At 40.1% G+C, this 15,372-nt stretch overlaps 1 protein-coding gene across 1 annotated transcript in view; it reads left to right on the top strand.

The window, feature by feature from the left end:
* The window catches only part of LOC306836073 (exostosin-1), a 154,344-nt gene that overhangs the window by 130,376 nt on the left and 8,596 nt on the right, over window positions 1–15,372 (top strand). The window contains exons 7-9 of the mRNA XM_079362973.1: window positions 1,887–2,005; window positions 3,219–3,314; window positions 10,872–10,961. Coding sequence (XP_079219099.1) covers window positions 1,887–2,005; window positions 3,219–3,314; window positions 10,872–10,961 — 305 coding nt within the window. The remainder of the gene's footprint in view (window positions 1–1,886; window positions 2,006–3,218; window positions 3,315–10,871; window positions 10,962–15,372) is intronic.

Here is a 15,372-nt window from a genome sequence, read left to right as displayed (position 1 = left end):
GCAGTTTGGTTTATGTCACCGCCGTAAATCACTATTTTAGCTGCTGCCATCCCGGCTGCTGCTCGGGGAATAAGTTGTCGTTGATGCCGAGTGTGCGACGGTCTCACTCTGCCACCTCCCCAGAACTTTTGATGGCAAAGCAGTTGAGACTTCTGCCTGATAGTTTGCAAAAGTTAGACAAAGTGCTCGGATGTACACTGGCCTCAGGAGCTGAGACGAACATCCAGATTTGTTGACTTCGGATACTTCTTTTCTTAAGTTTGCGAAAGGTCACGTTGCTACATGTAGTGTAGAACTACTTGAAGCTATAATCGAAAAAAGGAAAAAAATTGACAGTATTGCCTGTATCGTATGGATTTGTCGAGGTCGCAGAGGGCTTAACAAAACAACACCGATAAAAAAGGAAAAGAAAGTAACGCTCTATTACTTTATCAACTGTTTCCACTGCAGGGAATAAATGAGTCTTCACATTTCTAAGATGAGGAAGAGTTGTTTTACACAGTTGTAGGATAAAGACCAGGGCCGTAGCAGGATTCACTTTCAGGGCACAACCTGAAATGTTAGCCTTAGATAGTTACGCGCTCGATGTTTTAAAAAAAGGTGGGCGATCACAGACAGTTTCAAATGGCCTCGATCCACAAACTAGACAACACACCTGCTATTTCGTAATACGATTTTACCGGCACGAGATCTCACAGAATCTCACGTGATCGAACGTGACTTATGAAATATGGAGGACAGCAACATCGTATTATATTACGTTCTTTTTCGCAGCAAGAAAAGAAAAAGGAAAATAATGTGCTGGCTGAGAGGACGTTTAGGGGTGACTTTATATAATTTACAGCACGAGCTGGAGGTGAGATGTTAAAGTATGCCACATCTGTTTGGTGATGCTTCCTGGTAAATCTATCCTTCAGCAGGTTAAGTCTGACTTGCAGTCTTAAATATGAAACATGTTGATATTTATGATGTTGCTTCACCAAGAAGAAACAATGTGTGTGTGTGTGTGTCTCTGTCCATGGTGCTGAAAAAAATCCCAGCATCCAAATCCTTCTCCATTTGATTCACACATCGATTCCTGTGACTCCAACGTCTCTCACATGACACACAGATAAACTAATGACCCACATGTGACCTCCACCAATCTGAAGGTGTGAACAATCCCATAGAGGTCAAACACAGGTCACAGGGACACTAATCACCCTGAACATCTTCCCATTGATTTGTCACCATGGATTGAGGACTAGGACGATAAAAGATCGTCACAATACCAGATTTTTAACAACCTGGATAGTAAAACCACATTCTGATACCATGGCAACCAAATTAAAGTCCTCTGCACCTGGGTAAATTCTTGTCTTTAACTACTAAAAAATACAAGCCGATCCAGTACACAGTCTAGATTTCAACAGTATGTTTGGCTACATTGCTGATTTTATTTTGACAGTGCTCTTTGGTTAACTTCAAATCTGACTGAAGATCTGTAGTTTCTTTTAAATCTTACTTTTTGATCCTCTCAGTGATATAAATCACAGATATGTTTTATGATATTTGGGCATACTGTATTTTTTTGTTAAAATTCAGGAACATTTTGGACTAATTGGATTTAAAAAACCTCTATACAGAGACTGTAAATAGAAAACCTACAAAAATGTTTGGTACTACATTTCCCAAAATGCAATTGGCCATTTTTTAGAGCCTGATGAAAGAGAGAAACGTAAAAAGAATTTGACTCATGTGTTATAATTATCCATAATTATCTTGTATATCACAGAAACTATGATGATAAGATTCTGCTCATGAAACTAATCTGTGTAATTTAGCTCTTTAAACAACAGAAGACCCTAAAGTCTCTCTCTGTGACGTGTGTGTGTTTGTGTGTGCAGGTAAGAGCCCCCCGCAGCAGTTCACAGCTGTGATCCACACGGTGACTCCTCTGCAGTCTCAGATCTCCCCCGTGGTGAAGCTCATTATCGCTGTAGCCAAGTCCAAGTTCTGTGCACAGGTGGGGAGTTTGTAGCTCGACAGAAACGCAACACAAAACCTGCTTTAGATTAAACCAGTCGAATGGAACCTTCCATTTGACTGGTTTATCTTCTATGAGGAGACGGCATGCACATGTAGTCGTCTCAGGTTCTATAAGATTACACCTTGTTCTTTCTCTTTTCATTAACTTCCTTTTTATACCTTTTCTTACTTATTTTATTCTTAATGGGGGCAAAAAACACACAATGGGGAGGCAATAGCTCAGTCTGTAAGGACTTGGGTTGGGAAACAGAGGGTCGCCGGTGCAGGTCCCAGTGCAGAACAAAAAATATGGGAGTTAGTCTGGTGCCAGACCACTGCCGAGCTGCCGTTGAGCAAGACACCGAACCCCCACCAGCTCAGGGGGCGCTTTCGGTGGGGGAAGCCGTCGCACTCTGACATCTCTTCATTCATGCATGTCCACAGGTCCTGCTTGTGCATGTGTGGGATTCAGGCCACAATAACAGAATGCCAACCCTCTGGCTTTAATAAAGTATATAAAAATAAAAACCTCCTGTTGATAGATTTTATCAAAAACGATTTATCTAAGAGTCTTATTTATATAATAAAAAAAATATGCTGCGCTATTGGAGAAAGAAAACAAAATATGCAAATCAAACACATTGCATTCAACACTTTTTAGCCCTCTAACCTTTCTGCAGTAGGAGTGTTAATTGTTACCCACGTTCAGCTCGCGCTGCATTTCATCAGAGCCTCCTTAGTTCTGTTGGAAACTCATGAGCATGATTATTTGATTACAAGTAGGTGCTTTGAATTTCCACAAAAGAAAGCTTATAAAAGGGTCGCTGGTGGCCTAGTGGTGGGTGCACACGCCCCATGTACGGAGGCTGAAGTCCTACAAGCAGGCGGCCGAGGTTCAAATCCAACCTGTGGCTCCCTTCTCGAATGTCTTTCCCCTCTCTCTGATTTCTGACTCTGTACTTCAGAAGAAAACCCAAGAAACCTATTAAAAAATACATGTAAAGCTTGTACATTACATATTATATATAACATAAATACAGATCTTAGCTTTAGCATCAATGAGTCTATGAATGTAACGATGGATGTTTTTCTTTGCATGACGTTATAATCATCAACCCTTCATTTCTTCATCGTTCTCCTTCGTGAAACCTTCTTTGCTGTTTTTAAAAGCAGAGTCCGTGTTTAATGGCGTCTGTGCTTTTCTCCTTCAGATCGTGGTTTTGTGGAACTGCGACAAGCCTTTACCTCCTCGGAACAAGTGGCCCTCCACCAGCGTGCCTCTCTCTGTCATCGAAGGACAGACCAAGGTAACAGCTGCCGGCTTTTTGCATCCATTATGTATTAAAGGCCTCTTTTGGTGCTTCGTAAACAACACGTTTATCCCCCTTTTTATAAGACACATTTGCTTAAAGGTTTGTTGACTCAAATTTGTTTCCAGTTTACACCAAACATTTAGCGAAACTTGTCGTCTCCTAAATGTCAAAAAAACATCAACTTAAAGACGCAAGAAATGAGAGGATATAAAAATGCCAGAGCTGGTGGAAGGGGAAAGTTTATTTGTGCCTGCTGCTTTTCTTCTTCTTCAGTCAGCTCGCTTCCCAATTGGCTATAGTTTAATTCCACGTGAAGAATCATGACTCCACAGAGTCCGTGTTTGCCTGAACTGGGGCTCAGCGTTCTTCATCTCTGACTGGATCACTCCTAACACACCTCACATCACAAGAACATCTCACAGGTTAATCTTCAGAACCATCCAAAAATCAGGACGTCCAAAATTGGCCAGATTATCTTGAAGCCTTCTTTACTCGTCAGTATCAGAAGGACAGACTTAGAGTTTATAATTATCGGGGGGACTTCATATACTCTATAGAGGGCTGGTGAGGCAGGATTGGACACCATCCTATGGAGTCTAGACAGGGGCGCTTCTCAGGTCTGTTGGGGCCCGAGGCAGACATTCATTGGGGGCCCCTCCAACCAGCGTGCAGCATTATGTATGCAACATTTAACAACACATTGAGAATGATTGCTTTCAGCTGGGGCCCCATTAGGGAGGTTTTCAACTGTCACTGAATAATGTGCACATTTTGAGGCAATGCTGTGGTTTAAATTTTGTCAGATGTTGGGGGGGGGGGGGGGGGGTGCTACTGTCTTTGGGCCCCGAGCAGTTGCTTGCCTTGCCTATTGACAAGCAGCACCTCCGTGTCTAGACACTGGTGGTGGCGCTGATAAAAAAGAATGCAGGAAGTTGTTGTGTGGATGAATCTGGTTGGTTGATTATTGAAGGGGAAAAATGCCTCCATCCAGAGTCGATGACCAGAGCAGGGAGGCGGAGGAAGTGGTAGAGAGGGAGCACCTAAACAGAAAATGATGGAAAATAAATAAATGTGTGAGAGAATATGACCAGTCGTGCTGCTTGAACTTACGCTGAGCTCCAAATACACCGCTTTAAACCCTCACAGGTGTTTTGGATTTTTTTATGGGCTGATTCACCCTTTCCATAAGACTGTATGTGGACGTGGATGTGTTTGTCTCTTACCTCCGTCACACCTGTTAACCCCCCACCCCACCCCACCCCACCCCCCTGAAATTGAACTTGTGGAGAGGTTAAACCATTAGAAATATCAAACACCTGCGTACGAGGCCAGAGTTTTACTGGCTCCCTTCCTGAAAACGGTCCCTGTTCTCACAACACAACTGTTGGCATTAATATTAACAGTGTTTAATTTCTGGGTGGTGTGCCACCATCTGGTTTAGGACCATCGCCAAGCGGGGGCTTTGAGGTGTGCTGACCCCTGCTTACACCCCCCTCGGAGCCCAAATTAAATTTACAGGTGAAAGAAAAACAATCTAGTCACTAAGAGTTTGTGCATCCTCTGCAGTGAGAAGATTTAGACAAACACCTGGAAAGTGTATTCAGGTTTTGTTTTTTCCCCTGCAGGTAGATCTCACCCAGTTCTTCTCTGATTTGAGTGGCACGATCTCCCCAGATGGTGTCCAACAACATATTTGCCAATAGTAATTAGTCTGTAGGCATATTGATCTTTTGTGAAAAGTTGGCCCAACTTCTGGTGTTGAAAGAAGAAGCAAATGCAAAAAGGCAAAAAACTGACATTTCCTTGAGGGTCAGCTTTAGGCTGACTGCAAAAACAAAGAAATCTAGGTCGGGTTCCATATTTAAAATGTTAAATTTTACAGCAGAAATAAACATGTTTACAGCCTGGTTCAAAAACAACAGGCAGAAAGGCAGAGATGGATCGTCACAGATGACTGTAAGTAAGGTGGGCTGCCGCATTTCCAATATGGCAGCCGCCATCCTTTGGCTTCAGAGGTCTTTTTAAGAACCGGCAGGCCACAGAGACCACGTCCATGTTTTATAAAGTCTTTGGTTGGACCTGTATTAATTCCAAATCAAGACTTTTTCCGAACTGCATCTAAAAGAATTGTTGTCTCATAAGTGACAAAGATAAGAAGATTCATTTTTTTAAACTTTATTGTTTTAATGCTTTGTCATTGTCAAAGTGATCACAAACACACCATGCTTGGGTACTGTTTCCGAGTCTCCTCACAGAGATGGTTTTGCATGATCCACGACGTTAACGCAACCGTGCACAACAAAGGAAGTTGACAGCTATTTGCAGTAAGTCTTAGCATCTCCTGTCCCTTAAAAAACCTTCGTATCCGCGCAGTACAAGCTCCTTTCTCACGCTGAACGGTTGATATGGAGGAATCTAAAAGTTTATCCTTATCGCATATTTTTCATATTTCCAACTCTTTAGTACTTGACTCTTTTCAACAGATAATTTGCTTTCGTCCTCTTCGGTTCAAATGGACTTCTGAATGTGAGAGATGATACTCAGCTATCAGAGTCAGGAGTGTGACTCGGCTCGAAAGGTCTTCATTTCAAGTGTAACTGATGTTCTCTGCACATTTACAAGCACTTCATTTCTTTTTCTTCTTTTTTTTTTTACAACACTTTAAACAATTGAGTTTCTTTGTAAAAATGCTCTCCGGCTCATTCTCCCTCGTTCACTCCTGAACCCAACAACTCCGCCCCCACATATTCCCACCTCTGTCTAATCCTGACGCTTTGATTGCTTCTGTTTGTTTTTATGTAAATCTACCTCCCCCCCCTCTCCTCTTGAAACACAACAACATCATGTCCACTGGTGACAATAAAACGTGTCTTAGAGGCAGAATGTGTGTGTGTGCTTGTGTGTGCGGTACTTAATTTCGTCAGACAGATGCTCTTCAGTGTATTTCCTTCCAATCACACTTGTTGTGTTTGTTCCCATTGCAGTAATTACACACACACACGTGCTCACACACACACACAGAAGGTTTGTCATTTGCCACAACAGAGCGCAGCGGCAGAGTAATTTGTTGTTGGTTATGTACACTGTAGTGATGAGAGGATACACCAAATCAAAAAGCTTCTTCTCTCTATTTCTCTTTCCTCTCCTTCAGAAATCGATTTTTGCTGTCGTGCTTTCTATATTACTTCTCAGCTTTTCTTTTATTACTATCACCTAATATTCATAAAAATCCCGAGTGAATACGTTTTGTCTCCATCACTTTATGAGATAACAATGGTAGTTAAGATAATGACTGACAGATGAGACCCTTGTCAGTCAAACAAAAACAAAAGTTTCTTTCTTTCCTCTCATTGCTCGGGAGTTATTGCAAAAGAAACAAAAAAACAGAAAGACAATTATAAAACAGTAAAGAAATCAGACGTTCATATGGAGCTTAACAGTTAAAAAAAGCTATTTGTAGTCAGGGAGGGTAAACCAAGTTGACCTGCAATGACCTCTTATCACCATAGGTGGCGCCACAGCCAATAAAACCAAAATCAGCTTCCTAATAGCTTTGTCATGCTTTAAGTGAAATTCAGCTTGTTCAGCATTTATGACCCCATACGCCATCGATATCATCAGAGGAGTGACCCCCCCCGTACTCCCCACTATCACTGATGATATGTCGACTTTATCGTTTATCTTTCATCCATCACTTTGTAATATTGCACATCTTTGCCCCTCACCCACAATTTCATATTGATATGGTAATCTTGGACATTGATCCCGACTGCTTATGTTTGCATTTAAATGATACCACAGGAGAATGAACGTGAAGAGCTCAAAGGTCAAGTAGGACCACATGGTAAAACCTGATTGGACAGAAGGACAGGGCAGAAGACGTCCTGCACAGTTGATGGTTTCGTGTCTCTTTTGGTTTATTCTTGTCTTTATTTATTGACTAAAAATACCTTCTTTTTAAAAAGGTTTAGTTTTGGCCTTTTATGCCTTTTTGTGTAGTCAGGACAGTGGATAGATGGAACAGAGAGAGTTGGAAACATACAGCCTTCTTACATGGCTGTATGTTTCCAACTCGCCCACCAACCACTAGGCCATTAGCGCCCCTAAAACATTGTTTTTCATCAGGAAAGATACTGTATATAGTTTTGGTTTTATATGCTTTTTTTGTTGTTTTTTTGTGTTATATTTTTTTGTGTGTCCAACAAAATGTTTTTTTTACTTGTATACTTTATTTATATTACTTTATGTTGTTATATTGTAGCTGACAGTTGCCTCTGGTGATGTGTTTGTGAATGTACAGTAAATCCTCGGTTCTTTAAACTCTGTGTTTGGTCTCCACCAACTCCTGAGACAATTGATTTGTTCTTCCTGAGATGTTAGCAGTCAGTTGTTGTTGTTGTTGTTTTTTTGTTTTTTTTCCAAATTGCCCAATCATGATTCTCGCAAACCCAGAGCAACAGAAGTATATACAACATACAATTCTTTAACCTCTGTTTTTGGTCTCCACCAGCTCAACGTGAGCTTGTAGATGATGTCATCTTTTACCTCTAGGTCTGTTTGTTGCTGAAGACTGAGCATCTTTTTAAACAGTAAAGTTGCATCATCAAAAGCTGATGGAAATTAATGATGGAGTTAATTATCTCTTTGTCTCATATTGTGGAAACTTTTTTCCACAATTAAAACTTGATCTCAATCTATTTTTTATTTAATTATATACTTTAGGTGTTATAATACCAAGGCCTGCTCTTATATCTTCACTGCTCATACATCAAATACTAGGACTCACACCAATAATGCCAAGTCAAAAGTTCACTGTGAGATAAAGTGCTTCTACATAGTTTATGACGGTGCTGCAGACAGCTGTGTGATCTTTGACTTTTAACTGTAATTTACAGATCTTGAGATATATCAGCGACATAAAGACAGACCTGGTATCTCAAAAAGAAGTCTCCTTGAAGTAGCAGGAGTCGACAAATATAAAGAAGAGAGGGGAACACTTGGAAGGACAGCGACAAAAATAAGGTCCAGACCATTGAACTGCCAGAGATCTCTGCGGGGTCTAATCTCAGTCCAGAGGCAGAAATGAATTGACACCAGCTGAAGAGGGAAGAGAGCGGGGGAGGGGTTTGAGGGTGTAGCTTGAACAGCGTTCAGACAGACGTGTGGAACAGATAAGTTCAGCAGTTATGATGTCTCAAGGCCTGTTTCAACTCTGGCGTTTATCCGACAACATCTGCTGACGGGTCATATTTTAGGTCTGTAATAATAATCTTTCAGTTTGACAATTTCTGAGTGAAAAAATACAAATCACAGTTTTTCTTTCTTTCTGGAAAGCATGAACACAGCTTACGGTCCATTAAAGAGAAACTCCCGTAGCATTCTTATACTCTGAGGCAAAGGTTGCACTGGACTGAAAGTTAAGATTTAAACTCTGACAAACAATATTAAAGAGAAATATGAGTTTCAGAGATCCATGACAGGCTCTGTGACCCAGCAATGCTTTGAGCTAAATGCTCAATGTCAACACGCCCATGGTAAAATGTGTTCAACACAGATCTACTTGATTTAGAAAGAAGTGCCATACAAATAAAGTCAAATCAATTTCATGCCAAACAATTTAAGTTTTTTTTTTTTTTTTTTTTTACTTTTTTGAAGAAGCATTTTTAAGCATTGAACACGTAATACAACGTATTGGTGGGTCTTGTTTCCATTGGTCAATGATGAAATCGTGAAACAGACTGTGGATCGTGGTCAGACAACACAGTATACAAATTCCTTTCCATTCAGTCAGACTTTCAGTGGGCTAAAGACGTTAGCTTGACTTGTAAATGTGAGACATGTACATTTAATGGGAAATTATTTTTCATCATGCGATCTGCATATGCACAAGTTTTATTCGTGTTTGAAGACCATTAGTCCAGGATCCATGTAGTACATTAATATTCAGGAACATACATTTACTCCAGGTGATTAACCCGGGATGGTGGTTTTCTGAAGGAAGCTGAGACTCTGTTCCACTTCTGTGAACACAATCCTGACAGAACTAAATACCTGCCTGCTGATTACAGCGCAATCAGCCAAAGAAAATACAGCTCCTCACTTTCCACACCATTTAATACTTTTTTTCTTGCATTTCGTTTGATGTTCTGTTTAATTTCTTGATGAATTAGCATCCGTCGACTCATTAAGCTGAGATGGAAGCAGACATTAACCTTGCGGATATTTTTGTTGGTGATTTTTACTTTGCAAAACAAGCCTCTTAATATTTCCTCTGGGGGGTGTGAATTCACTTCACTTTATGTGACATAAAACTGCAAATACAGTGACAAACTTAAACAGGTCTTTTAGTAGAATCTACACAATCTTGGAAGCAGAGTAAATAGTCCGACCACAGATGGACACTGAGTGAGTATTTCAGCCTTTCAAGCATGCAAGCTGTGTATACTGGACACAAATACTGTCCCAAGTAAAAACAACTGTATTTTTGCAGTCCTTATTTGATGATCTCTAAGAACACAAATATCCCTTATGAAGGCAATAATATCATGCATGCATAAATATCAGGGTGGACTTCAATAGTTCTATGGTGTTAAAAAAAAAAAAAAAAAAACAGATACAAGGAAACTCAAAATGTACAATTATATGTAGATGTGAATACTCTGTAGAGTCAGGTGTGTAAGGTTTGGGTTTGTAGAAATGTGCTGTATAAGTGATGTGCTGAAAATGCAAAGACAAAGAACCCAAAAAGCAAAGATGCATGGTCAGAAGAGCTTCTCCTTAAGGTCTCTTAAACTCCTCTGATTTAAGCACAGCGGACCCATTGATGTCAGATCTCCTGATTACCAGCTCAGTAAACTCATCAATGCAGAGGGTGGCCGTCACGATGTGTGCTCGATCAATGCTGGACCAACGTGAACTTACAATACGAGTCCGTCAGAGCTCACTCATTTCCAGTTTTGGTCTTTTTCGCACGCTTTCAGAGAGATGTTTGTTGATCCATCGCTTCTCACCAGCTTAATAATTCACACTTTGATCACAACTCAATACCATCAACAGCAGCCCTCTTTATGCTAATGAGTTGAGGTGTGCTAGCTTTCAGTTAGGCCTCGAATTGATAAAGACTCACACAGAATGTATGAATTCAGCTCGTTGATCGATAGACACACAGCAGGGGGTGAAACAAACACATTTTCTTATTGGTCAACGTTTATGTTGCTAAATACTAGATATGACATGAACAAGATTCCTTGAAAAAAATGTTTAAACTTAAGTCTAAGATTAAGAATATCCAGAGCAGTCCTCCTGAAATGATCTAGATATTTTCAGGAGTGCATTATGTGAAAACGGCTTAGTGTCATTACTGTTCTTAAAAATAATGAACCTTCAACCTTAATCCCTAAAAACTGTCGAATAAAGATAAGTGACTTGGATGCTTATTCTGACGAGGTGAACTTCTCTGCTTCTTTGAACATGCTCCTCCAGACTGACGTTTTAATCTAGAAAACAAAGCTTGTTGGTTATCTCGTTTGCTCTTTGTCTTTTTCCCTGCAGACCATGAGCAGTCGTTTCTACCCCCACGACGTCATCGTCACCGACGCTGTTCTCAGCCTGGATGAAGACTCGGTTCTCTCGACAAATGAGGTGAGCCGCTGAGGAATTATCAACCCATTGTCACAACGATGATGGGTTTTTGTTTTTTTTCCTTGTTGGAGCCGTTGAACTGAGACATTTAAGCTTTATCAACAAATGAGGTGAGATGGCCACAATCCCAAGACACAACACCAAAACACTGTTATCAGACAATCTGGATTGGAATCTAAATGACTGAATTAATCACCAAACAGTGAAGGCACAAACTCAACATGGTTGCCTGTGTTTATATGTAAGCTCTGTGATCGACTGGCGAACAGTCCAGGGGTCAACCCCGCCTCTTGCCCCAATGACTTCTGGGCTGGGCTCTGGTCCCCATGTGACGTCGAATGGGAAAAGGTGTACACATAATGGATGAATGTTTTGAACATGAGTTGCTTATAAAAAATATCTCAATGGTTATAATAAAAGCTGAGGGGTAGGTCATGTTTTTTTTGTTTTTTTTTCTAAACCCACAAACTGGACACTTTATACACTAGACACCATGAATAGAACATATTCATGGCTGGGGAAGTAATCAAAGACTTAGTAATGAGAGGGAAAATAAATTAATCTATGTAGGGTTATTTTTTTGTATTTTATTTTATATTCTTTAGTAATCCCTGAGGAGGATTATGGTTCGTTACTTAGTTAGTTTATCGGTCGTCACCTTTGGGAAATTCAGTTCCATACGTTGTCATAGTAGAGAAAAGGTGCGTACGGAAACTGTGTGTCGCAGCAGAGCATGTGCCAAGCTCTCCAGACTGGAGGCCAAATTTATGTAAAAATCCAGATTCTTATCTTCTGATAATCAAAATCGATTTATGACTTCCAACATTTTTTTGGGCTAATCAGTCACTCCCTGCTACGACTAGAGTGAATCCTGAAATACGTTACAATTCAAAATGAGACTTCTAATCTCGAATCCAAAATCATTTTGAATCAAAAAAAGATTCTGAATCGAGTCATGTCTCATAGTTAAGATTTTAGTATTTGAAAAGGAAGGAAAAACATGACAAATTTACCAACTTAAATCTTGGATCACACAAATGAAAGTCTGGGGCTTCAACAGCTGACAGATATTATCTGGACACACAACTTCGGCAAGACTCAGTTTCTGTTTGATTCCAGTTTGACTGCTTGACTTTGTAAGGGTTAGACATTTTTTCGTTAGACGTGACCAAGTGTTTAGGAAGACTAACTCTAACTCAGGTCACCAAAAGTATTTTTTTTTTTTCACACGTTTGAACACAATTTTAAAGTTTGTCTGTGGAAATACGAAGCTCCAGTCGACATGGTTCGATTTCAGCCATTGGCCAAAGGTGCTGATGTCCTAACGCAGTATTGATCCTTAGTGAAATGAGGCAGTCAGTCCACGCACAGTCATGAATACCATTCATTAGAAATAAATCGCCCCACATCACCAAACATTGCAACCGTGACTGAACCCGGGCAGGTAAATGTGATCGGCCTTTAAAGGATTGTTTCAGGTGAAATTGAACTAATGACTCTGAAGTTTAAAGCACCAAAGTCAGACGACAGATTTAAAATACAAAACAAAACGGTTATTATTACAGACGTTATTTACCTTGTTGTGAGGTTGCTTTAAGACCCATAATGAAAGTAACTGTGCAAAGTGTGGCGTTAAGAACGATACCGCTTCAAAGGTGTTTCATTGAACTTCACACTGAGGAGATGAAATAAAGGACTGTGTGGAAAAGAAAAAATATTACGAATGAAAGAAAAGCTGAAAAATGAAAGTTGAGATGGTTGAAATACAACAATGAAAGCGAGAAATGTGAAATTGAAAGAGGTAGAGACATTAAAGGAGACCAAAGTACAGAAAGTAAAGAGAAAAACATCAAAGTTCGAAGAAATAAAGATTGGAGAGCAGAAAAGCGTATTGATGAGGGTGTAATGAAAAACAAAGTGCTCTCACAGAATCAGTCGTTTTACAAGAGCCATTACCTCTGTGTCTGTATCATTACACTGTCAAAACACTGAGCGGCTCTTTGATTAAAGTCTTAGTCGTTACTTAAAAGAGAGGATGAGAAACACCCCAGCGGTTTGTTACACGGACACTTGTTTTAGAACAAATGAGAAAGCAGTGAATTGTCTAAAGCACTGTCAGGAGGGGGAAATAATGGTTCAGTTGCCCCTTTTTAATCAAGTCTGTGACATGATAGAAAAGTTACTAACCCGAATAACTCAACTGGAACTACTGCGGCGTACGTTTTGTATAAATTGGATGTCAAACTTTCACTTTCGACAACTCAAAACTTTGCTCCGTTGATGAAAGATTTTAATAAAGGTGCTCAAATATTTGAAGACCTCGTTTCAACGAGCATTAAAACGCTTTCTGGTTTTTATCTCTCAGCAGACTTTGAAAATAAACTCTTTTGCCAACGCTAACCTCACTGGCAAACACACGTGATGGTTCCCGTGAATGTTTCCCAATAAAAACTAAACGCATGCTCTGCTTGGTAAATGTCTGTGATGAAGCCATAAACAGGAAAGCAGCATTTCTAAAGTAAACAAGAAATCGGATTCAATTGTGCGGAGAGTTTATGAAATCTGATGCACTACGTCACTGACATTGAAATCCAGAGTAAAGGAGCAATATTCACCATATCTAGTGAATTAAATGATGGAATGACCTTAATAGATCAGAACAAAGCAGCAGCCACTATGTACTCCTTCTAAGTTTAGATTTTGATCCTTAATGGTCTGGATTTGTTTGAACCTGAAAAGGTAGGATGCTTTAAGCCCCCCCCCCCCCAACACACACACACACACACACACACACACACACACACACAAGACTGTTTTGGATGCGCCTCAGTTTGCCAGATAACTAGCAGGTGTTGCAGACACTTCCTGCTGTGTGCTTTGCATACTTTAATATCTCGTACCAAAGCATGACATACGCAGACTGAACAACGACAACAATTGTACATCATGTCACATGTCTGAAAGCGCTCCGACAACTAACCATGAGCAACCTTAAAGGCAAAGTGCGTCATGTCAAACAGTCACTCTTGAAATTGTATGCCAAGTACAACATGAATTAAGCCTTAAATCAAATAATGTACATCATCTCAACCGGAGAAAAATAAAGATCTGTCAAATAAATCACAAAAATTAATCTGGTCTTCATCTTCCACCGTTATACAATTTCAAATTAGGCGCAATTAGCTTTTACTTCAGGAGTCATTACAAGCAGAACCCTTGTTTCCCTTCAGCACGTTAAAGACGCAATCATTAATCGATTGTGAGACCCGATGATCCTCAGAGATCTGGTACAACTTTAAACTCGGATGTTTTATTGACCGGGGGGGAGCAAGTCGATGCTCACCTCTGCTACGCGCTGACGGTATCACGATGACTCCTCATAGGTCCAGGATTTTGTGGCACAGCAGAACGTGTGAGTTCGTACAAACTACAACTTTTCTGAGCCCGTGGCGTGTTTTATGAGAGGAGAGGAAGCAGAGGACGTTGTGGTAGAGAGAGGAATAATAAAGAGGAGGTGGAGTGAGTCTTTGCGGTGCTCACTAACCCGTTGCTCTAATTGCCCTTTCGATATGAAGAGGGGATTCATTGAAATGAGATGAAATATGTCAAGTGAGTGAAAATGTGCAAGAGAGAACATTAGGCCTCCTTTTTTTTTTTTTTTTTTTTTTTTCGTATTATAATACCTCAGTGGAAGAACGTTTGTGCCAATTCCATAATAACATTGTTTCGGCTCATTAAATGTGTGATTGTTCCATGAAGAGAGATTAGTGGAAGGAATACGGCTGGAAAAACCTGACAAAGCTTTTGTCTCTCTTTGAGCGGCCAAGCATGCTGCTGCGATATGCCCTTTGGAAGACATTTTCAATATGCTGGAGCTGGAAGTTGGGCTGCAACGACTGAACTGTGATCGTCAGGTCTTTAAACGGACTGTCGAGGTTTTTTTTTTTTTTGCAGGATTTGGGGGATGTTTCAGGGATTTGGCATTTTAATTTATCATCGTGCAGGTTTGTCAGTTTGAACTTTTATGATCGTACATCTTGTTGCACCGCTTGGTCATCTGTACTGTAGCAGGCCCCCTTTATACTGGAACACTATCTGACTTGTCATTGTAACAGGTTGTCAGAGAAACATTTGATTCCACATCAGCACATGTTAATAATTCATAATTCAAAAATGTAAAATAATTGAATGGTGCAGATTGCTATATATCGCCATGTGTGTTCTACTCAAATGATATGCTTAATCTATATCTACTTTAAAACTATAAAACTATATACGTTAAATCGATTCAATTAATTAATTTACGATTAATTATCATATTTTCTTTGGTGTTTTAGTCATGTATAAGGAAATGCAGTGATGATTGCTGGGTAATATGTGATCATGTGATGTAGCTGGTTGCGGTGCACCG

Source organism: Symphodus melops (genome assembly GCF_947650265.1).
Source record: "Symphodus melops genome assembly, chromosome: 1".
NCBI lineage: Eukaryota > Metazoa > Chordata > Actinopteri > Labriformes > Labridae > Symphodus > Symphodus melops.
The sequence above is the reverse complement of the archived record's forward strand: the minus strand, read 5'-3'. Positions and strand labels throughout refer to the sequence as shown.